At 32.4% G+C, this 25,547-nt stretch overlaps 1 protein-coding gene across 1 annotated transcript in view; it reads right to left on the bottom strand.

Moving 5' to 3' along the window:
* The window catches only part of LOC119642122 (serine/threonine-protein kinase minibrain-like), a 55,170-nt gene extending 35,251 nt beyond the window's left edge, over positions 1-19,919 (bottom strand). The window contains exon 1 of the mRNA XM_038041119.1: positions 18,603-19,919. Within this exon, the coding sequence (XP_037897047.1) occupies positions 18,603-18,732 (130 nt within the window). The 5' untranslated portion in view covers positions 18,733-19,919. The remainder of the gene's footprint in view (positions 1-18,602) is intronic.
* Positions 19,920-25,547: the final 5,628 nt, after the last annotated feature.

Below are 25,547 nucleotides of genomic sequence, written 5' to 3'. Positions count from 1 at the left end.
ACTTTTTCTGCTATTACATTAAAATTTCTTTTCAAAAACTCGACCAATTATAGTGAGTGGACACCGTTCACTATTTTCTAAAGCCATCATACATTGGAAAGCATTATAGACTTTCGAGGTGCTTGTAAGCACTTAGAAATTACTTCGACGACTGGGCCAACATTGAGGTAAAGACTTTGTTTCAATTGCAGTTTCTCTTAGAAGAAAAATGTTACTTTATGGCTTTTTGTCGTTTTACTTAATACTTAAATAGTTTCTTATAATAACAAAACTATACTAATAATCATTATTTATAACGAAATTCTATTAATAATTTCTATCAATTAAATAAAATACCACTAAGGTATTAATGTCAGGAGTAGAGACTCTTTCGGTGCAATTGGATATGAAAAATATAAGTAAGGATAACCTAAGTAAATTGCACAATGAAAAATTGAAATATAATTACAAAATTATATTTATTAATTATAAAAAGTCCTAATTGCGACTTTAAGTTATTCGGGCGGACAATTGTATTAATATTGAGGTTTGGAAGGAGCCAATTTCCAAAAGAAATGTTCTTATGTAAATATCTTGGTGTGCAAGTACATATAACGAGGTGAGCCACAATTTCTTCAAAATATTATATGCGCATTATCGTAAAATTGACATGATCTTCACCAATTAGACGAGAGTTAAGTTTGAAACCGAAGCAATACTAGCAAACTCAATCACTTCGTCCATCACGTTAACGCATGGTAGAGAATCAAAACGATTGACATCGAACATACAATTTATTTCGCTTCAAGAATTTTTAATATATATATTAATCTTAACATATGACCGTTAACAGTTATGATGAAGGACGGCTTGGATGAAGTTAAATCGAAATGTCGTTAAAATACAACTATCGCGGAACTTTTTCAAAAAATATTATAAACAAAGTTTAAATTGATGTCAATTAGTTAAAAGTTGACAACGAAAATTTTTTTTACTACTCCAAGTACAAGATTGAAAAAGGGAAAGTTTGTCTGGCGACTACGACCAAATCAGATGCTGCAATAAAATGAAACTGGCATTTCGTGAATCCTCGATCAATAATCTAATCAACGATGTGCAGGCTATATTTAGTTTTATTCGGAAAAAATTTTTACGGGCCAAAGAAAATTTTCTCAATGTGAACTGTCGTAGGACCCATTTTATTATTGATTGAGGATTCACAGGATTGTAGTTTCATCTTTTCGCAATACTTAGCTTGGCCGCAATCCTCTTCCATGCATTGTTGCTAGGCTTTTCTATACGAGACAAATTTTCAAAGTGCTATACAAACTTTTTCCGAGCAAAACTCACTACAACCTGCACATCGTTGGAAAGGTTATTGACCAAGAATTAAAGCAATACTAATTTCACTTATCTGCAGTATTCGGTTTAGTCACATTAGTTAAGTAAATTTTCGCCTCTTCAATCTCATACTTCACATAATTCAAAAATTTTTTCATATCAAATTTAAAGACCAGCTTTTGTTTATAGTTTTTGATAAAAGTTTGGAACAGTTCTAGTTTAAGTAAACTTTGATTGAAATTCTTGCGCGACTTTGTTTAACAGAACGATGCTATTGATTTAATACGTCTCTGCTAACGGGTTTGTTTTTTGTCTGTGCAAAGCAAATTCCTAGATTTCGACTGTAATCCAATTTGATCGGTTAGCAAGTGTTTAACAACCCCAAGCGAACGGGAAAGATGCAAACAAAGCGAAAGTCTTAGTGAGGATCTAGTGTAGAGCTTTTCCCTACAGGGATTATAATCACTATTTAGCGATACTGACCGGGAAGTAGAACAGCACAGAACTGAATTGACAAGCATCACTCTGCTGATATATTTTCCCTTCATTTTTATGTAGAGTTCAATTGCTAGAAGTGCAACCAGGTTTTACAAAGTAAAGGTTGCTAACGTTAGCGTCATACACCCATTGTCTACTGTCGTACAAAAATCGAGTCGTTTCATATAACGAGTAAGAGTCTGCGCTACATTTCTACATTTCCAGAAAGTTGCCCAGCCGGTAGATACAGGTAATTTTTTAGATTTTCTGCGGCTAATCTGTAGATATATGTTACAGATGGTTTATTAGTAGAATTGATGTCGAAAGATCATCAAAACATAGTTTATAATTTTTGTTCTCTAAAGGGTCACATGCTCGCAAGGCAGTACCTCCAACGACACCATACATTTATTGTGAACTATTATTTGCAAATTTTTGACACATCTTAAACTTCGAAATATATCCAATTTAGAAGCTTTAATCGAAGATTGAGAACTCTCATTTTTGGTTTAGATTTGTAGGACTGTTTAGTCTCTATGTTTACCTTAGGTATAATCGTTTCATTAATTATTTGACCTTTTATTGGTCTCGGGGACTTTGCAAAGATTTCTGATAGCCTAATCACTCCCCATAGTCAATCACCGGGTCCATAAGATACCCCTTCGAACGATAAACGTACACATTGTTTGCACTGCTTACAAATTGAAAACTAACCGGAGCATTCCTAGGAAGTTAATAACAAGAATTATAAGAATATAATTAAATACATTTATTTCTGTCTAGATATTTTTAGAGCCGATAGCCTGTTGCTAGTGCTCAATGTCTTTTTTTAGTCTAAGAATTCATTTCATTAGTCTAAAATTAAAATAATAATAGATATTTTTATTTTTATCATACTGCAGGGATTAGTAGTAGTTTTAATTTTAAGGTTGATGGCAACCTTGCAAAAAATATTTACAGAATATAAAAGGTTGGTAAGCTTAAGTTTGTTAATAGAAATGATATAGAAAGAAATTAATAAATTTTATTAAGTGAAAATTGGAGTTATCTTTAAATAAATAAATCGCGGTCGGAATATTTTATATAGTGGGTGTTCATTGCTTTGTTATTCTTGACTAACAATAACACAACAGCACTACAACATATTAAAGAAGAACAAGTTTGAAGTTCTTTATCTTATTCAAAAGGTATTTTTATATAAACTGACGTAATATAGGGGTATATCGGCAACACTTTCGAGTTTGGCCGCACTAGAGTTTCGAATTTGGCTATTTTTTATAGCCATTTTTTGCTAACATACCAAATTTTCCGTCCAAGCGGATTAAGTGCTTCAGAATGAGAAAAAAAATACAACATTTCAAATGTTTAAAGTTGAGTAGAGAAGTCGAGAGTATTGCCAAAGTAAAATGTAAATAGTGCTACCCCTAAACAAATTGATTCGAACCGTATCCGAGAAAACCGAATTTTGTAACAATGTTATATTTTATTCAAATTGAAAGTATGATCCATCGCTAACTACACATTTTTCGAATCATTAAACAAAATATGAATTCGGTGCCAGAACGCAACTATAGCTATAAGACTGTTTACGTAAACTTTTAATTTTTGGAGATCGCCATAAGAAAAGAAACTCCGTTCGGATAGATAATATATTATCGTTTGAAATCATATTCAGAAAGAGTAACACCTAGTAAGCACAGCAGAAATGATAACAGATTCAAGTTCAATCCTACCATTTTCTGGGCGAACGTTACCATACGGCCATCACCATGTTGAAAACCCTAAGTGTCATATCTTTTCGTTCTTTTCTACCATTTTTCGATTTAAATGCGTCAGCGGTTATTGTTAAAAATATGTTTGGTTGGAACAGCTAATAAACGATTATACCCAGATGACTCGACTTAACGGAATCCTACCAATACTCAACAACGTAAAGGCCAAAGGATAATACTTTCACATTCAAAAGCCGGTTTAACGAATATTCGCTATTACTAAGGCAAACCTTCATTTGTTAGCACTAAGATGATTTCGTGAAGTTTTACCCAGAAACCATTAAAGTCTACGTTCATGTTGTGACATGAAAAAAACTGTTGTTGCAAATAAGGATTAGAATACACGTGTCTTTTGCTTCATATCTTTGCAGAGCGAGAATAAATATTGACAATAACAATACGAGGTGAATTTACGTAAATTGCCTATCTGTTTATTTAGGAATTCATTTCTGAAGTGGTAAAAATGAACAAACGAGAAAATTATTTATAGCAAACCAGTCCATCTTTGACATCTAGTTTGATCGAGTAATGACGATCAATATAAACCGATTCAAGTAATTTCTTGAAGATGTTGATTGACCGCAAAGCAGAAGCAACTTGGGATATATGAAGAATCGATTAAATTGATATTACTTATTTTGAGGATGATGATAGTGTAAATTCTACTCTGACGTTTCTCAATATTTCTATAGATTGACTGTGATTCATTAGTCATGGCGATTGAATTTGATAATGAATGGAGTTTCCCTTATTTTCCCGTCCAGCATAGGTATATCAAAAAACAGTTTATATTGCCATACCATATTGATCAAGCCTACATTCTGTGGTTTTTAATTTCCTTGTTTGACAAGATTATCGGATCTGAAAATAATTTTATAACACCAAAAAAATTTTAAATATCCACATAATGAAGCAAACAAATTAAACCAGGTATCAACGGGCCCTTGAAAACTATACGTTCATATAAAAAAAAAAATTTTAATTAAGAAATGCGTGTGTGGGGACGAAAGCCTTATAAATCAACTGAAATCTTAATTGCTAGATTAAAAATTTCAGCCGTAATTCCTCGGGCGGCTAAATAAACAGAGCAAATTTATACTGATATGCAGACATGCACGCTTTTCTGAATGTTACCAATGAAATCAGAGCACTAGTGCAACTCTATTCTCCAATTCGAAAATAAAGTAATTTTTGAATGGCAATACAAACTGTCATTGATGTTTTTGTCCTGTTTGCATGTTTTTTTAAGGGGAGGAGAAGAAAGACGACACCAGAGATGAATTATTGTGAGCTGCTTATAATTATTTTAATAAATATGTCTGTATGTTCATGCGAAGTAAGACGTAAAACGATCGGATGGTGGACTGGCAATAAGTTGATTAGGCTTTGTCGGCATAAATAAGACAAAATTTATCAGAAACAATGAAGAAAAAGTCAATAAAAACCAGTCTAGTGGTCAGTAGAAAAACGTTCATTGTGTTTCTTTGCTTTTTTATTTCAGCGATTTCGTTATTGTTACTGTTGCTGTGTGTAAATTCCTTTATTTTTTACTTTGCATGGTTTGCTTGTTTTTTGCTTATTTGTTGTAATTTTTTGTACCCTATACCTCGATGCAGGTTGGTAAACTAATTTTAGTAAACCAAACACGTTCTTAAATAGGATGATATTCAAGCTGGACTTGGCGTTATCAAGATTAACCGACGGTCTTCAAAGCTTTTTAATTCACAGAAATTAAAAAAGTATGTAATTATCTTATTCAATAAGATTATGTTTGGAGAAAACGTACCAAATCCCTCCATAAATAGCTTACCGATTTACGAAAACCAACGAAAACCGCCTCATTTCTCAAAACCTGAAAAATTTTTCTAAATATTGTATTGATCTCCACCTCGACATTGTATGATTTATAGACATATATCTATCTTTGATGGTTCTCATTTCTGTTCCATTATATACATAACTTGCGAATGTGTTGTTTTAATTCTCTTTAAAAAGCATTTATATATTTAATTTTTCTCTAACTTTTGTTTCGGAGAAAATACAACTTGCGTATGCATATGTGTATAAATAAGCAAATCTCTTCGTGCTTTGTAAGAGGCCTCGTGTGATTTTATTTTTATTATTTTTTTTAAAGGGAGATTATACGAGTTGTAGAGGTCAGCTTCTCTGAGCATTCTCGACCACTCTCTTATGCTCAACAATTTGAACTATTCGCTCATTTAAACATTTACTTAGTTACGTTTTCATATCTTGTTGCTATTTTTAATACTCTTTACCATTAAAGCGATTTGTATCGTTTTGTTGTTATTGTCTTGTTACTAAGCCAGTACTTTTTTATTTTTATTCAGTTTTTTTTTTACTTTTTTTTGTTAGCGCGGTTCCGTTTTAAAACTCTTACAAATCTATCTATAATTTGTTCAAATAAAGACACGCGCGCGCTTCCTGTGTCTCTCCCCTTTTTTGCTCCTTGCCGTACATACACATGTTATGATGGTCTTTTGTGATTATTGTTGTTACCAATGACTAACATGTAATCAAACTTTTTTTTATGTTATTACTTTAACGGAAAGTGTGAGAAGTCGTTTACAAAACAAAAAAAGAAAAACAAAGAAAAAGTTTTCCGTTTTTGTTTACATTTCATTGCGTTGAGGATTTTTCAATGCTTTCATTGAGAACAGAAAGTCATTGACATTAATCAAAATTGATTGTGTATAAGAATAAGAACGCGATTCCGTGTAGATCCTCTTCTAGAGAAAGCTAACGGAACGAGTGAAGTTAATTACATTAAAAATAGTTTGAGTTGTTTCAATAATGATTATATTTGTTTTTCATTTCTTTAACAATTAAATATCGAATCGAAATTATTTAAAATTGCTATTAGTCTGTGTTTGTTTCTGCTGATGAATTAGCGCAAAATCACGAACCTATAGCAAATTGAAAAAAATTAAGTAAAAAATAGAAACAGCATCTAGTTGAAAAAAGAATTTCCGAAGGATGTTAGCAATTAAGAGATTTTACCTACATTTGTAATAGTGAGAAGAGGTTGAAATGAAAAAAGAATAAATTTTAGAGAGTAAGAAAAACATATATAATTAAAAAAAATTACTTTAAAAATAAACTAAAAAAAAATAAACAGCTAAATGAAATGCGAAATTCTTCCTAACGACAAAATCTATTCACCCTACATAATTTCTTATGATATTCTTTTATCTTCCCGCTGGATTTTCGAGACCGAAGCTATTGGATCCACTAATCCTTGACGAAAAATATTACACTTAATCACTCTATGGAAGTCGTTTTAAAATTAATGTGCAAATACAATATTTTTAGACAAGGCCATGGTCGACGAATACGATGACGGAGAATCCTTACACAATTGTATATAATTTAGTGCTTTCGATGAAAATATAATTTATATATAATTTATATATAATTTATATCTAATTTAAATATAATTTATGAGATTATATTATAATGCCTAAAGAAATTGACAAATTAGACAATAACAAATAAAAGAAGAAAATACTATAAAAACCAAACGTATGTATGTAAACATAAATGTTGCAACATAATATTTCCATTCCAAAAAGAAGATTACTTAAATTGTGAATAGCAGCCTTGCGTTGCTACTGCTTCAATCAAATTTGAGCATCCAAAAGGAATTGTAGTTCTCCGATGTCGGCAAATAGATACTTCTGCAAAAAAAATCTTTTTCTGTCCCATAACATGTGTTATCGTTAATAGAACGTAATTAAAATCCTTGAAAGCTCCCTTTGAAATTACACCAAGTTTAGCAAGTAAATTTTTCAAAAAATCAACTTTTTCTTATTACCCTTTAAATAGAAAATATCTGCACTGCTCACCCATTATTATGGAGTATAAAAAATTTAGATTTTCCCTTTTATAAGGTTTTTTTGATATTTTTCAGAAATTATTTCTTTTTAATACTTAACCTTTCTTTATGGGTGGCCTGAAGCGTCACCGTATCCCTTAAATACACAATTGCTATTTTATATGTTCTTGTAAAATACTTCCAACTTTGCGAATATGGTGCTTCATTGCTTCCTTAAAAGATGTAAAAAAAATAGTTGCTAAAATCTGGGGCCTTGCTCAAAACTTCCAGTGAGAATGAAAATGAAGTATTTATCTACGTCTGTAACGAACTAATGCCGTAATATCCTTCAACTCCTACTTTTGTCATGAGACATGATAAACAGAAATGTTGTGCAGGGCGAGTTAATGCGAAACCACGAAATCGCGGCCTTTTTTTTGGCTACTGAATCAAAGACATAAATGCTTTCTGTACAATTCCATAAAAGGAAGAAAATGAAAGGTTTCCTTCAATAATTTGTATAAAAATTTACGAACAACACAAATATCCTTAACAATTAGCGTCAAACATTTTCTGCGTTGGGCCACTACTATTGTCTGTACAAACAACCATTTAATTTTTTGCTTCGAGTTGGTTTAACTTATATTTTAGCGATTAAGCAAACCAAATCTCTACACACTGGTCGTATGAAAACTGCTTATTTTAACGCACATAAGCCTGTTCAACACCCAATTACAAATGGACGTTAACATTTTTATCGTTAATTGTGGACGTATTAGTACACTAATTGGTACTATCTTTAGTCTGTGGTCCTTACGAGCGTATAAGTAGCCGATTTTCCGCTTTCTACAGAGATTTAAAAGCTACAGAAGGAGATATAAAAAAAGTTAATTTTTAAGTTGTTTCAGTTGCCAATCTAGGCGTGCATGTGGATAGACCACAACCATTTTTTAACCATAGGTTCTTAATCGATCATAATAATAATTTCAGGCTTTTATCTTCAATTTTGCGACGAAGGCAGTTCGAGAGATAATTGGTCAAAATTGACTCATTTTGATAGAAACATGTAAATGTAAAAAAGGCGATAATTCTAGTGTTATTAGTGTATTGGCTTTTTCTAAACTGTCTTTTCACTTAACGATCTTGAACACGGCAAAATTTTCTACTTTACCGAAATGTACAATGTGGTATATTCTGGTGTATTGTGATAGTAAGATTTATAGCAGCACTATCATCAAACCTCAAATACACCACCATATGTGGACAATTGCTAGATTATGATATGCACGAAGTTTTACACAAGCCCGCGTTAGTATGACGTATCCAGGGAGAGTCATATACCGAGCATAAAAAGGAGATGATTTAGATAGTTAGCATACAATACGCGAAGGACGGATGTGGTATAATAGTAGAAATAACTCTAGTAGATAGATTCGAAATTTTCAATGTTCTGGTAATGGCGCAAAAGTCAACGGACAGATAATTTTAACAAAATACTTACGCATATCTCAACAGAACGAAAGAGGAAAAACTTAAGACAATATCTGATTTTTTGAGATGCCAATAGTGTTTGCAATCCCAAATAGATAGCGCGGCATATCCGTGTACGGCGAAAAAATATTTTGTATGATACTTACGACGTGTGTATAATTTAAATTCATTTTTGATGAGAATAAGTATTAATCTTGACTTTTCTATTTTTAGCTGTAAACCAGCTCAGATAATTTTCTAAAACGCAAAGTACCCTTAAGTGAATTCTATAACATACACTTTAATACGGGAAATATTGTACGCAGTGATATTTTACTAAGAAACTTCGAAAGCGGAGCACTATGAGACAGACCACCATATACTATATATTTGACTATGTATTTCGATCGAAAATTTTCTTGACTTCGAACATTTGTGTTCGATTATCGAATTATATTTGTGGCCTTATGGTTACACTTTCAGAACAAAAATTTATTTTTGTGAGAATACTGCCTTCGTTACTATGTAATACAAAATCGCATTCCAAAAGTAATCGTTATCGGAAATATGTATTCGGTTGCAATTAGTTGTGTTCTGTCTATGTGTGTAAAGTATGTATGTTTATGCGAATAAATTAAAGATCAAATTTGATAATTATACAAAAAAATTTAACACACACATGTAACATATTTCAATACAATGATATTTGATGCAAGTATAAGATACATATACCTTATAGTATATAGTAGTGTAGTATAAGATAAATATACCTTATACTGCTTTATTAATATAAGACAGGGAATCGCTTAAGTCCACCCATAGCAAACAAAAGCAGTAAAATATTACGATAGCGTTTACGAAGACAATTCAGCTTCACATCATATGTAAGGAAGAACCGTCACTACTGTAGCTGTTTTCACGAACTTATGGAAAATTTTGGAAAAGATTTAAACTTCCATGATCTTTCGATACGCGATTTAATAGCTTAAAAGAAGAAAAATAGATTACAAATTTTGCTATCAATCCTTATTGCAGTGTTTTAAATATTATACGATGTACAGAAGTCACGTAAAATAGAAACTTTGAAATAAAATGCATACGACAGAAATGGGTATTGGACTAGCCGAATGTATTAATTTAAGAAGTCTCCCAACTCTCAATCTCAATCGGTTCACAAGTTTGAGCAAAAAGTTAAGGAAACGCATCAATTTAGTATAAGAGAACAAAGTTATAATAGAAGAACGTCATGCAGGCAATGGTATAAATGCATGCATATGGAATTTTTTGTTTTCTTAACTTCTTCTCATATATGTTAAGAGCAGGGGCAAAGGTAAAGTGTTAATGTTACCAAAGTACACAGTTAATAATTTGTCAATATATGAAAGTTCCACTATAGGATCAAGCTATATCAAATGAATTACATAGTTTATTTTCAAATTATTTACAAGAACTTGTATTTAGCATGCTTTTGAAGCTATTGAATATTACGATTCAACTCTCTTGACTCAATTGACTTTGCCTTCCGTAAATAGTCTGCTTATTTACCCTTGTTTATATACCTGCTTATTTACTTCATCACGACATTTTTATGTTAACCGGTTTTTTCGCTAAATTGTCTACTAATTGTTATTAGTCTTTTCGACAATCGGCAGCTACATCAGGCAGGTAAACCATCACGAATGTATAGTTCGTTTTACAATTTTTGTAGCGCTACGTTAAGCGACATGTACGCAAATTCGTCACAAGTACATAGTTTTCGTACTTGTTTGCTCAATAATTTGGAGTAACGTTTTCCTCCCTTTTTTGCATTTTTTAGCATATATAAGATGCTTCTTTCTTGCTATTTTTAAACATTCAATTATTCTTCTTTTATATATTTCTTTTAATACTTTCCCTGCTAATTTCTATTTAACACACCTTTCTACCCAAAGATAGTGACAAGCATACATGCACGTCATCGTCATCATTAGAGGGATCAAATATAATAAAAAATAAAAATATATTAACAAATTTATATACTTACAATAACTTTTGCATATAAACTATACAATAGTGCTCCGTAAGCATATGATTCCGAAATGAAACAATTGCAGTGCACAATTATAATTCATACGTCATGTATGACCTAAATACCCTGACTAATGTTAATATAGAAAAGAAATTAACGTATGTGAACACATACAGGAATGAACATTTGCTTCAGTATGTATAAATCTAGTGATATGCATTGTATACAGCAACGAGCACATAAATAGCACATACTTCACAATTAAAATAAACATAAAGATTTATTAAAAGATCTAAAAAGAAAATTCGATCGTTTATTTGATTGAAAATTACGCCGAAGAATTTACATGACATTTAGTTTTGAAAATTTTTGCCTGTATGACGAGAATTGGCGGCTTAAATTGAACATTTTTGACTAATAGAAGATAGAGACTGCATTGAAGGCAATGAACGTCTTAGCCGTCTTCGACGTCTAACGATTAGCATCGCGCTAAGAAAATCGATAATTTGGTGATCTGCTGTGTTCACGAAGGAGCCCTCTACCACAATCGACTATGAAATATCTCTTGGGCTTAAGAAGCACTTCTTGAGATAGACTTTTTCGACCAGAATTGAACTAATGTCACTTCGACTTAAATCGTATGAATTAAATAGGCCTGACTTTTGATTATTCGCGAAACTAAAACAACTTTAGATGGAAGTAAAAAAGCATATCTCATTAGTTAGTGAAGCTATCGCCATGACATAGATGTCACTTAAGTTGCTGTAAGGCTGCGACTATTTAAATGGAAAACTTTAATTTTTACTTTATGTAACATATAAATTGACAAAAATGTTCCCCTTTTTCTGACGACCAATGCAGTCTTCTAGTGACAATAATGTTACTGATTCATTTAATGTGTAAAAAAATCAAAACCGAAGAAAATATATGTAGAAATTGGGTCCATATTTTTCAGGTGCTATTGTTATGATCATTTGCAAAACATACCCTGTACACATAAATCAACAAATTGACAAAATAAAAATGTAACGCAGGTATGTTTTTTAGTGGGATGTTTTCTTCATAACAGTGCTGAACGATGTTGGGCACTAACCAGAAAATGCTTCCATTACATAGCTAAAACATCCTTATTAATCTGTTGGTTTAAGTTTATGTTTTTTACATCTCCGTGGCTGTGTCTAAGTTTATGTATTTATGTGAGTAATTTTTTGAAATTATCTACACTTTTTATTTAAATTATATTAGCAGCAAATGATTTTAAAATTAAAATAATTTAACCAGAAACTATTGTCTTATCACTTTTCGAACAACGATTTTATCTTCTTTTGTTTAATATGGGCAGGCCCTTTTATTAGGGAAAAATATCGCTCATTGCTGTTCAACAAATAGACGGGCTTTAATGTTTTATTACTTTTACGTTGAATTATATGCAAATTGTGCATCTCTGGATTAAACATTATTTTTGTACATTAAAAGAATCATATTTATGACACGGCCTAAAAATAATTAGTTAGTGAGAATATGCACATTTTTCTTGTGCTCTACTTTGATAAGAAAGGCCACAGCAAAACGTTTTTGCCAATATTTCCTCCATAATAATTTTAGCAAACTAATTCTAGAGCGACCTCTATTAAAGGACATTGTTATGAAATTCGCCTTTACTAAGATAGTTTCAAAAATGTTCAAAGAAAATATTGCTATGAATAAGTTTTGCATTATTTTATCAAATTTTTTGTTTACATTTACAACGTTATCAATATATATATACACACACCTCAGAAGAGCAGATGCTACGTTTTTTGATGCTGGTCGAAAACAAGAAGTTTAACCACATTTTAGAAGGAATCCGACGAACAATATTGATATAATACACTGATCTGTTGGAAGGAATAGAAAATTTAGTGAAATTTGATTAACTAGATGATAAAGCCTATACCCGAATAAGACGGCTTCATTTTATACGAAAATAATATTCCAATTGGTGCAATGACAATGCTTACCGATAATGCAAGCCATTTAAATTTCAAACCATTTGGCTTCTGCTTATTTGCATTCGCAACAAATTCGCATCCAACGAGGGCTTTTGGCTCTGAACTTTAAAAAACCATCCTGTCTAAAATAATTCTTTGGATCAACGCAAATGACATAGTACATTTTTCTTAATAACTGACAGTGCTTGTAAGCTGAACATGGGCCTTCTTTACAACAGCAATTAGCAAAAACTGAGAAACTTTAATAGGTCGATATGAAAGACTGTCTCTCAAACGTACATGAGGCGCATTACCGTTTTGCGTCGTGGATTATTCGTGAGCCAAGAACGAAAGTCAAACAATATATCAAAATAAAATATTTCACGTTTTTCCATCAAAATTCGAATATTTTTTTTTTTCATTTTCTTAATTCTAGTTTAGGTTAATTTGTTGCATTAATTAATAACAATAATTGCTAATGACAATTCAAGTACATAATAATAATCATTTTTATATTTAATAATTCATATCCTAGTAAGACTGCAGAGCCTCTTCCGTCACAGTCGTGAACACTAAAAGTTGAAATTTAGATAACATAACAACATTGTACAATATAAGAAATAAAACCAATATTTCGATATAATTATAGATTTTAAAAGGACTTTGTATCTACTCCGGCTAATAATAACAATAATAATAATTTTGAAGTGGTAACGAGTTCTATAACTTTACAGCTTTACTAAAGAATAGTCTTGATGGTGTTAAGTTATGTAATCAATTAGGATTAAATTTAACGTCTGTTCAGCTTTTGAGAACTGAGTTTTCTAATGTAATTATCTTGGTTTTCAGAACCTTATAAGTTTGTGGAGGCCAAACAGAAGTCTGACATTAAGATAAGCCGGAAGATCGGAACATGATATCTATAGCGAAAACTGTGTTATCTATTTGCATCTCGTTATTGGAGACACATCTGGCACATTTATTCACGGCGAACGTAATGTAATTTACATTATGCGTAACATCTACCTCCACGCTCAAGCAACAGTTGGCTTGAAAACCAAGATTCGTGACCGCACTAATAAACTCAATATTTTCATCAACTACTTTAACAAGTTTAAAAGGATGGAAATCACAGTCCATAGGTGATATTACAATAGCTTTAGTTTTATTTGAATTTAACAAGTCCTGATGGGCGCAAGGAGTAAATTTGTACATCATCAATATAAAAGTAAATATTACAATCATGGCAACGTGCGACTAAGTCATGTCAGTAGCACAAATAAGGCATAAGACAGCCGGTTCACAATGCGGGGCATAACGTATAGGACCAACGTTTATCAATTTCAACCCAGCAGGTGCTATCAAGTCACATAACTAATTGGCACGTGAATTGTTCAAGTGCAAATCACAATTAAAGTCACTACAAAATATTATGTTTTCGTAGGAAATCGAGACCTCATTCAACGCCTCACAAACATCGTCCAAACAGTTCCATCTATGTGGATTGCGTCTACATACAACAAGACATTTCGCATTATGATTATTAATCTTGACATCGAGATATTCGACCACATTGTCGTTTGGAGACTTGAATACAATCCTATAACATGAACACTGTTTAATATCGAAGTCAGTGCAAGCTGCGACCGAACAAATGCAATCGCCACAACTTCAAGCCACTTGGCAGCAAAACATATGTACACCGATAATATATCAAGTAAAAGAATCAAAAAGATACTCCTAAACCAAACTTATAAGGCAGAAACACCGAGTTAATTTGTTATTATTTAATGAAAATGTACAAAATAATCACGAGTTCAAGCAAAACAATGCGATCACAAACTTACTTAATGCAGAGTAATTTTTATAAATCAAATATGTGCGATTCCGATCTTTTGCCTTTAACAATTTTTCTGATCAAACCGTTATGTCATGCTTTCGTAAAGAATAAAGCAAGCGGCTATCACACCGCCAAGACATTCTAGTTTTTGGCGAATTCGGCATTGTGGTGATAAGAGACGACATCTATGTTATTGATCAAAAACGGCCTTTAAAGAAAACGTGGTTTAGAGACGACCATTTTGTACACTATAACGCTTGTACGCTGTACGCTATAATAAGGTTTTATAGTTGGTGCTGCTAAAGTCACACGGCTCTGAAAGCCAGCTGAGAAATCGCCAAGAGCTTTCCCCTTGACGCAATAAATTGTTTAAACGCTCTTAAAGTGAAAGTAATGAAACTTGTCTGATGCTCGTTTATGAGCACACTGAAGTTTATGTTTACATTTGGGTGCGCCGTTACTCGCAATATCCTTACATGCACTGGATTGCACGTGCGCTTCGCGTACTTTCTATCCTCATAAGCCACTGAAGAAGCTAAATGCCATCATAAAAAATTTTTTTATATATAGTATTATTAAGAGCAGTTGGGTGTAAAGGAACGTTTGTTAAATAGCTTCCTTTGATTAAACTAATTATACCACAATAAGATTTTCCACAACTTTTAATTATTCTTTCTTTTTTTTATTGTATATTATTTTTGAGCATTTACCTTACCACCTACAGAAATAAAAAAACACTTGTAAACAATTTTCACCATTTTTGTTTGATTGACACTGACTGCAATAGTGCACTATTAAAAAATTGCGTTTTATTTACTACAATTTTTGATGATTTAAATATCCAGGGAACTTTCGGGCGCGTAAAATAATTTCAATAGACTTCAGAAATTGCTTTTCTAACGTAATCGATCATTTTTATTAAGGACACAAGCAGCTTAAAAAAAGAAAACTTTGCTTGCAATGCTTTTGAAAATTATTTTATTACTAACAACAGCTGTACCCATGTTATTATCAATATCATTCCATATGTAACATAATACAAAGCGAAAATCTTTCAAATACGATCAAAAGTTTTTGTTAAAATATATAATAATAAAGTTCACATCTGCTCGATAGGTAATTCACATTTTTGAAGAAACAAGAAAAGCGCGAAATCAAAATAATTATTCCGAATGGAGATTGGATGAAGGATGGCTATATTCATTACCGACAAAGCTTCAATTTTGCAATTACATGAAAAGAGCGTCAGCGAACGGTAACGGTCATATTAGATTTGTTATCGATTTCCACGACTTCGCAACCCGCGCATTCGTCCATTGGCTCATATCAACAGCAGAAAATTTAAATCGAAGATTGATATCTGCTTAACCTTCCATCCTACGAATACGTTAAAATAACCCAATACCGGGCATAGCTTTGCAAATCCTTAAATTGACAATACCAAAAGTCATGGCTTCCAAAACAATTTTATGTCTATTTTTTTCGTTGTTTGCTGGTGCAAGAGCAAATTGTGTGACGTAGACGCCATTGCAACAACGTTTTATTTTCATTATTGGCATATGGTTTAGAAGTTCTTTTGCTATGGTTTAGAGGTTCATTGCTACCTAAAATATATTTCTTGATTTTTTTTTTTTTGTTTCTAAACACGAGCGGTTTTTGCATTTCAAATTTCACCTTTTTTTTCTAGTTCAAGTGTAAATTAAAAAAAATTTTCATAACTGAAAACACGAAGTACATTCGTCCCTACTGCAGACTTTCTAACCATGCTTTGTTTGACTTTGTCCGCAAATTTTAAGTAAAACTTCCCTTAAGTTCGTTGCACTCGAAATCCTACACATATTTTTATTGACGAACAGTTCTTTCTTAAAAAAATCTTGTCTATGGTGTAACGGAATTTGTAGGGAAAGATCATTCAGTATATGTCTACAAATGAAAGTAAAATATGTAGCATAAAACAACAACGTCAGCAGCAACAATAACAACAATATACAAAAAAAATAAAAAACACGTGAGTGATATCATCGTCAAGGTTGTTGACATTGCTATACTACAGAATACATGAAATTATTGATAGTTCATGAATATGTGCATTCCTGTAAGAAGTTACATTATTTTATTTTTTAACTATTAATTAAGCAGACACATTCGGCAAATAGAGCAGAAAGCCAGCATTCATGAAGTGCTTAACTCAAGGCTACAACAGATCATACAAGAGACACAAAGTATACAAAAATTGACGTCTTGCAGAAATTAGTTGCTAATTCGAAGTTTTCTCCAAAACTTCTTAATGACTATTTGCAAATGTCGAGTTTATCAAAAAGTGCGCGCGCGCTTGAATGAAATACGGTTGTAATTACTGTAACAAAACCAACAAAAATAATAACAACAGCATATGGAACAAACGAATAGAGATTGAAAAATAGAGAGAAATACAAATACTATTAAGCCTAAATAAAGTCATGGAGAGTGAGGGAGGGATAGAGAGAGAAAAAGAGAGAGAAAGGAAAACAAAATTATATGAATTTAAGTGGAATTTCCGTTCGCAGACCTTTGTACACAGAGTAATATAAATAATAACAAATATGTTTTCTTTGTATATTTAAAAAAAAAAAATGTAGTATAAAAATACAGTAAAGTTGATTAAAATGTAACAAAAAAAGAAAACGTGTATGAGAACATAAACAAAACGGCAAAACGCCTTAACAACAACTAAGAATTATTCTTAATTGATGTTTAAATGCGGAATAAAAAATAAAGAGAATTTATAAAAATGAAGCATAGATAGATAAAATAATTAAAATACTAAAGAATTTTACATATATATAAATATTTTTTATTAATATATTTTAAATTAAATAGTTAGGGGTTATTTAATAGTAAGAAAGGAAAGAAAGGAGAAAGTGAGTCGAAAGATTCTGCGAGAACAAAAGAGTTGTATCTCCCTTTTCATAGCTGCACTCTTAATTGTTTAGCTAAACTTGGCTCCAAAAGGTGATCACAATTATTATTTGCGTTATAATGAACAACAAAAAATAGCGTTGCGTTCTTAATATTTCTTATGAAACTTATGCGTTTTTACAAACATTCTTTCAAAAAAAGTGTGCGAAATGCTGAAACAATGAATTTATGTTCAAATTTATTCTTTAACAAACTAATTTCCAATAAATTGAAATTCATAACCACTAACAAAAATAGCAACACAATACTTAAAAAACTGTCATATCTCAGCAAATGTGATTCGAATTTAATAAAAAATCGCATAAAAAACTATTCCGTTTGAATATAGTAACAAGAAAATTTCATAAGCATTGGTAGAAATAAGAAGAAACGAACTTATGGGGATGGCTTTAAGATATAAGAAGAAGTAAAAAATGCAAGAAGTGAAGATATATTTAAATAAATATAATTTTTGTTTTAATACTTTTTCTAAAGAATCTGCTCAAGAATAGCCAACAAAGTACGGGCCGTTGAGTTTATTCTAGCGTATGAAAATTCATTACACATGTTTGCAAATAAATCTTAATTTTCCATATGCCAGAATAGAACATCGACAGAACACGAGTCGATAATATGACTGCCTCATTATTTGATGGCTAATTCAGTTGGAAATTGGCTTATAAAATACTTAGTTTATTTACGTTTAATCCTTGAAAACGCTCTCAGAACAGACCCTTCTTAGTGAAAAGAGAGTAAGTTTTACTAAGAGACTGAGTCTGGACATCATATAGACAAACAGCGGTTTTTAAACAAAACAAAACAAAAGCAAAATTTCAACAACAACTATCAAAGACAAAGAGCAAAAGCTAAGAAGTGTAAGCGAGAGGGGTTTCTTAAAATGCCCGCAGTTAGGAATACGAATAAGAACATCAAGAAGAATTATTAAGTATGGAGTTAATATACGAATGAGACTTACTTTTTGTGAAGAAATAAATAAAACTTAATCCTTTAAAACATTTAGTCACGAGATTTTTCGGAAGTATTTCTTTTTTTAGCAGTGTAAAAGGAGTGCAAAAGTTCTGAATTTGTTCGGTGTTTTCTTTCATATATATCGATTGATGCAGTCGCGTACGCACTTAAAAGAAATAGCCTTACACTCTTTTTTATTTATTTAATTTTATTATTTGTTATGAGAAATTTAATTTTTTTAATTATTTTTTTATTTTTGCGTTGAAGTTGTAAAAATTTTTGTTTTTTTTTTTTCCTCACTTTGTTTAGTTTGTTTCTGTTTTGCTAGACGACACACTTTGTACACAATGTGGAACAGAAAAGAGCATAAACGCCTTAGAGCTCAATACACAGCGTTATTGTGGACGATATTGTTGCTATTAACAACATAACGAACATCATTATCTTAACGTTAATTATCATTTGCTTTAAAAACACTGCCGAGACACACTGGACGCGTTCCACAAACGCCAACGTCACCAGCTCTCTGGCTGCGACAGCGCCAGTTTGCAGGCAAAAACATTTTTGAAGCACTTGTGTTTCTTACATACGTAATATACAGAGATACACACTTATACGCATTGGCACAAACACAGCGAACATATTTGTGCATTTGCTTTTTCTTCAGTTTATTTTATTTTTATTTGAGATCTATACATGTGGTCGCGTAAAAACATTCCTATTGCTTTTCATTCAATTTTCTTTGCACTTAATAATTTATAGATTTGTTACTCCTCGATGTTATTCGCAAACATTAAAAAAGGAGCGACATGCGTCGTTGAAGTTTTTTTCTACTTTTTTTCACTCTTCTGCGTTCATTTCTTCTTTTTTGTTCTATTTCATTTCATGTAATTTGGGATTCCTTTTTCTTATTATCTTCGTTCTTCTTTTGTGTTTCGTTTCTATAAAATTTTTTTCTGCTGGTCTTGGTTTAGTTTTTGGCCGTAACAAGCGGGAGAAACGAGAGAGCACATCACTTTTGAAACGGCACAAAGGAGGGGAACAAAAATATACAAAAACGTATAAAGAAAAAATTGAGCGCCGCTATTTGTCTTCAACGATTCGTGTCAAGTGAAATTTTAAATATATTTTTTCCGCTTAATTCTTGGAAATTTTTAGCAAATTTCATATGTTGTCGCATGTAATTACATTGTACTACATTTTTTTCTTATAATTTTGCACAATTTTCAATTAATTATTACAAAAAAAATTTGTTTTTCTTCAAAGCGACGCAAAATGTACAAAAAAATTTCACACTACTTTATGTATGCGGAGTATGCGGACAAATGTTCTGTTTTTGATATAAATTAATGGCGGATGCAAATTATCGATTGCTGTAATCGATAATTGTTTACTTGACAGCGATTGCTCGGCTGCATTTAGGGATGCTTGGCAGCATTAGAATTTTAGGGAAGACATCGCCATAGTTTTTCGACGATTAACCAACCTACAGACGATTATTAAATAGGAACTCACATCAGAGTTTGCTACACCACACTGTAGGTTATTTTCGGCTGTTGGTAAATTTTCGACGTGTCTGAGATATATGTATAGCCTATATTTACATAAAGTGAAAATTGTTGTAAAAAGAAGAAGATTCTTAAAATTTGATCAGTTTATAATTTTGATCATGAAGCGAAATTTTCAACATTGGACTTTGCAAAAAAAAAGAAGAAAAATGTATAGAAAAAAATCAATAAGCAAGTACGAGAAGTGTCACGAAGGCCGCGCTGTGTGTTTGTTCTTGCAAATACATTGTGAACTGTCGCGAATAGCATGGGCCTGTGTGTTTATTGCCGCAAATACATTGAGAACTGTCGCTTATGTTTGTTAAATTGGAAACATATTGGAACTATTGTGAATACCAAGGGCCGGTGTGTTTGGTGTTGCAAATATTTTGTGAACAGTCGCGAATAGCAAGGCCCTGTATTTTTGTTGTTGCAAATGTGTTAAGAACTGTCTCGAATAGCAAAGACCTTTGCATTTGTTGTTATAAATGCATTGTGAACTGTCACAAATATCATGGGTCTGTGTTTGTTGTTGTTTTGCCACGTATTAAACACCTGTTGTATTAAAAATGTGTTTACAAAGAGCAAAGGCTTGTACATTTTTTTACTGCAGAAAGTGATCACTTAAAAGACCGGAATTTTTTGCATTTGCAAGTCAAAAATTCCTCCTCTTTATTTCTAGCTCTTTATTTTGACATATTTCTTGGCTGTTCCCACGCTTGCAAACACATTGTTCAAGTTTTAAATTCGCAAGAGTAATACTACAAATACTGATTCCTCGTTTACGTAGTGGCTCTAAAACTGACAAAATTAACACTGCTTCGTGATGATCTTTTTAAAATGGCTTGTTCTCTATATGCTTTTTGCAATTTAACAAAAATCAACAATTGGGGATCTATGTCTTATGTCGACTTTTTTAAATATGGGTTTGTTTAATCTAGCCAATTTTCAACCATGTTTGTTCTTGGCATAAAACATTTTAGAATTCAATAGCTCACAACTGGACTCCCGAACATAATTGATCATTCTATGATTCCTACTTACCAATCTGCATCAACATATCTCTTAAGTTTGACATGAACGATAGGATAATTTTAAATTAATAATACATGCCCTGTACCTTAAAATTTAATCTTACCATCTCTAATGCGTTTTAACATAAATATCCATTTGCATCCTATAGCTTTATGTTCGTTTGGTAATTCAACCAAACTCCATATCAATAAAGGTGGGTTCTCATTTTTCATTACGTTTGCCTAGTCGTTCGCGCGCGAATAAACACCATTTACAGATTGTGAAATGTAGACCATATTCAAGATATTACATTGTTTTTTCCGCTTGGCCGGCTTAGCAGTACGTACAAATTTAGGTCTACCTAGACCTCTACCTACGTATCCGTCATCAAAACAACTTGGTTCACCCTTAAGTTTTGGTTCATTACTACCTCGTGATTCATTCTCATTTTCCTCCTGATATTTCGTCGTTATCATCAGTATTATCATTTTCTTCCTCAAGATTAGATTTCTCTTCTTCTTCTGTGTTATATCGATCATTTTCATAGTCATCTAATCCGCTTGTCTGTAAATTTGTCCGTCTTGTTTTTTTGTGTACACAATATTTGTGATATTTTGATTAAAATTGGCCCAAGGACGAATGCTATTGAAAAAAAGTTTAGATCGGACCACTTCCTATATAATGCACTATTTTGAAAGATCCCTAGATGAATAATTGCAGGATGTTTTAGAGTAATTTAGGATGGGCTATGTCCAATCTTACTTGTTTTTCGATTTAAAATTGTACCTGCTGTTCAACACCAATTTTTCGTTTGAGAAGTTTACATTAACATTGTTCATATTTTCGACACCTATGTTACGTATAATCGATAAACCGTTGTTGTTTTTATTGTTGTTATTGGCCACCTTCCATAGCAACATGAACATTGTCGTTGTTACGCCCAATTAGTTAGGTCAGCAACAATAACGATATATATATATGCATGCAAGTGTGTGAGTCGAATAAACTCGACGTTAATTTTTGCTTATTCGCGTCGTGTGAACTGTCCTGTCGACATCTCGAGTACCGAGCTTGTAGCCGTCGATAATGTATATCATTTTTTTCAAAATTGGTATCGAAGTACACACATATAATACAATTAATGAATCTAAAGACAAACTAATCTTATTAATAACGGAAAATGTTGAAAAGAGTAAATAATTTCTTTGTTTTATAGTTTTGGTCTTGTCTTCATTTGCACTTCTAGTTTGCACTTAAATGCATTATATTGTTATTTTTTACACATCAATGATAATGCAAATACAACGCTGTTTTGGTCTTTAATAAAAAGCTTTATTCGATTTGATAGCAATTGCTTCATATAAACTCACAAAACAACAATTCTTGCAAAAATCGTCGAGTGGGATGAGCTTTCCAAGTCAACTCACGTCAACCGACCCCAAGTTGTTCAAAAGTAATAATATTAGTTATATAAAGAGACATTCAATTCAAAAAACTTTTTAATTTTAGCTACACATCGGATGCCTTACATATGTATTTACTCTTTGTAAGACCTAGTAATATGCACCAGACAATATACAAAATGTACTCTGGATCAGCGCGAAATTCTGGCTCTATTTGTTCTTAACCGTTATTGTGTCTATCGTTTGTTACAACAAAGTTTACTTGGCGGAAGATGGAAAAAAGGAAACCTGGGCACGGATTATGTATCTTATAGTTAATTATCTATCACTCGGACGACGTACTGTGAAAGCTATTTGGTTGTCGATTATGCCTCGATTCCATCTTTCGAAATTTATTTCGAAAAAAATAAAAGGAAAATATAGGGCGAATTCTACTTGTTTGTAAACAAACAAACGACATAACATAACATTATTATAATATATATTATATTTTCAGAATTCCATTTCTTATGAAAACTTATATCTCTTATTTGAACACAATTCAGCTTGAAAGTACACAATATGTTTGGAGATCTGTACCAAAATATCGAGCTGTAGAAATAAAATCCCCAACTTCCGGATTTTGTGCTTTATAGTGCACGCAAATTATTAGTTTGGGGAAAAAGAAATCCATTATTTTTATATGAACTTCAGGACTTTATTTAACATGCTTCGGATTGTCCGATTTGGGTCCAATATGCACCGTTTTGTTGTACGATTTGTTGCCATTTTAAAGGTAACTTCAAAATGCCTCTCTCATAGAAGTCCTGGTCTCTATTTGCAACAAACTCTAGTAGCCGATTTTCACAATCCTCCCTAGATTCCAATTTTTTATCATTAAAGAAATTTTGCAATGCAAGAAAAAGATGATGATCGCTTGGTGCCGAGTCCGGACTGTATGGCGGATGCATTAAAACTTCCCAACCAAGCTCCCGAAGTTTCTGGCGAGTCACTGTAGATGTGTGTGGCCTAGCGTTGTCCTGGTGGAACACGACACCTCTCCGTTTCTGGTCAATCGCTATCTCCAGTTGTTGACAGTAGAGATCAGAATTTAGCGTTTGGCCATATGGAAGTAACTCATCATAAATAATCCCCTTCCAGTCCCACCAAATGCATAGCAAAACCTTCCTGGCCGTTTGAGGTGCTTCACCGCTCTTTAACCACGATCGTTTTCGCACAGGGTTATCGTATGTGATCCATTTCTCATCTCCAGTCACCATCCGTTTAAGAAATGGGTCTATCTCATTCCGTTTGACCAAGGCTTCGCAGATGGAAATTCGATCCATCATGTTTTTTTCTGTTAATTGGTGTGGCACCTAAACATCGAGCTTCTTTTTGAATCCAGCTTTGTGTAAATGGTTTAAAACTGTTTTATGGTCGATTTTTAGCTCCTGGGCGATGTTACGACTGCTAACATGCCGGTCAACTTCGATCATTTCTCCGATTTTATCGACATTTTCGACGACAGGCCTACCTGTGCGGGGTGCATCTTTAACATCAAAAATTCCTGAACGGAATCTACGAAACCAAAATTGCACATAATTGGCTGTTACAGTATCGGAATCATAAACACCATTCACAATTTTAGCCGCCTGGCTTGCATTTTCGCCTTTGTCAAAGAAAAACTGTAAAATGTACCGAATTTTCTCTTTGTTCACTTCCATTTTTAACACGCTGTAACTCACAACTGAATGCACCAAACAAAAAACAGCAAAGGAATTTTTTTTACTGCGAAATGTCACCTTTCCAACGAGCACAAATCTGAAATTGTTTGATCGATACTTTACGAGAAATCTATCAGTGCAGCCATCTACCGAAAAAATAATGGATTTCCTTTTCTCCAACCTAATATATGAAGGACCACACAAACCGGATTTCCTATCTTTTTTGAATCGGATCTGCTCTACCCCAGTTTCATCGGTCTTGTGGGCTTATGAAAATAAATGTGGGTTCTGTCGACGCATCCAAACAATTTAATAAATTTTAGGAATATTTCAATCACCGTTTACTGTACAACAACAAGAAAAAGAAAAGCATGCCAAGAATTTACTTACCACTTGGAATGCCAAATTTCCTATTAAACCACTCGTCTGTGTTGGCATTAATACTCCACCGAACACAATGTGTCCAATGTGTTAACATGTAGTACTGCATGTATACGTCTTAGTATTAAAGAAATGAATTTTTTTATTGCCATCTACACCAACTTTCTTGTAAGTTAGCCAATCCTTTGCAATGAGAGATGCATGTTTCGGATCCTGTGGAAAGGTTCGTATACCCGAAAGTCCCGTTTTATTTGCAGAAGTTTTCAAGTTGGCTTTTAAAAAATTGAGATAACTTAGCGATTCATTTTAGCGTCAATATTTCCATCCAGCCGCAGATAAGCCTTCCCAAACCATTATACACTCTCCACCCCACTTTACAATTAGTAATAAATTTTGGATAATCGTCGCTGTATTAGGATTTCTCCATCCTCTTTGCTTACCATCGCATCTGAATATACTAAACTTAAAAATTACGCTTTTCCCAATATTTATATCATAATTTTTGTGGAGCTCTGCAAATTCCAGACGTTTTACTATATTAATTTCGCAAATTCTTTTTTCTTAGAATGCGGCTGTGAAAATCATTAGTACTTAAATCATTTCGAAAGGTTTTGGGATAAACTAATGTCTAATTTCGTTACATTTTTCTAGGTCGTTTGCAATATCAATAGTTTCATTTGTTACAATTCTGATAATAATTTGACTTTTACGTTCTGTAAGGTGGTTTGGTTGACCTGATCGGTGCTTATATTTTGTGGTATTTATGTTATTGTAATTTTTTGTAATAATTTGAATAGTAGCACGACTAACTCCAGTTGTTTTTGCTATTTCTTCGTACGACTTTTCCTCACTTCTCGACTATACAATCATCTTCTAAGTTCTTTAGAGCTTTCTTTGCTGTTTT

The sequence above is a fragment of the Glossina fuscipes genome, unplaced genomic scaffold (genome assembly GCF_014805625.2).
Source record: "Glossina fuscipes isolate IAEA_lab_2018 unplaced genomic scaffold, Yale_Gfus_2 0, whole genome shotgun sequence".
Taxonomy (NCBI): Eukaryota; Metazoa; Arthropoda; class Insecta; order Diptera; family Glossinidae; genus Glossina; species Glossina fuscipes.
The sequence above is the reverse complement of the archived record's forward strand: the minus strand, read 5'-3'. Positions and strand labels throughout refer to the sequence as shown.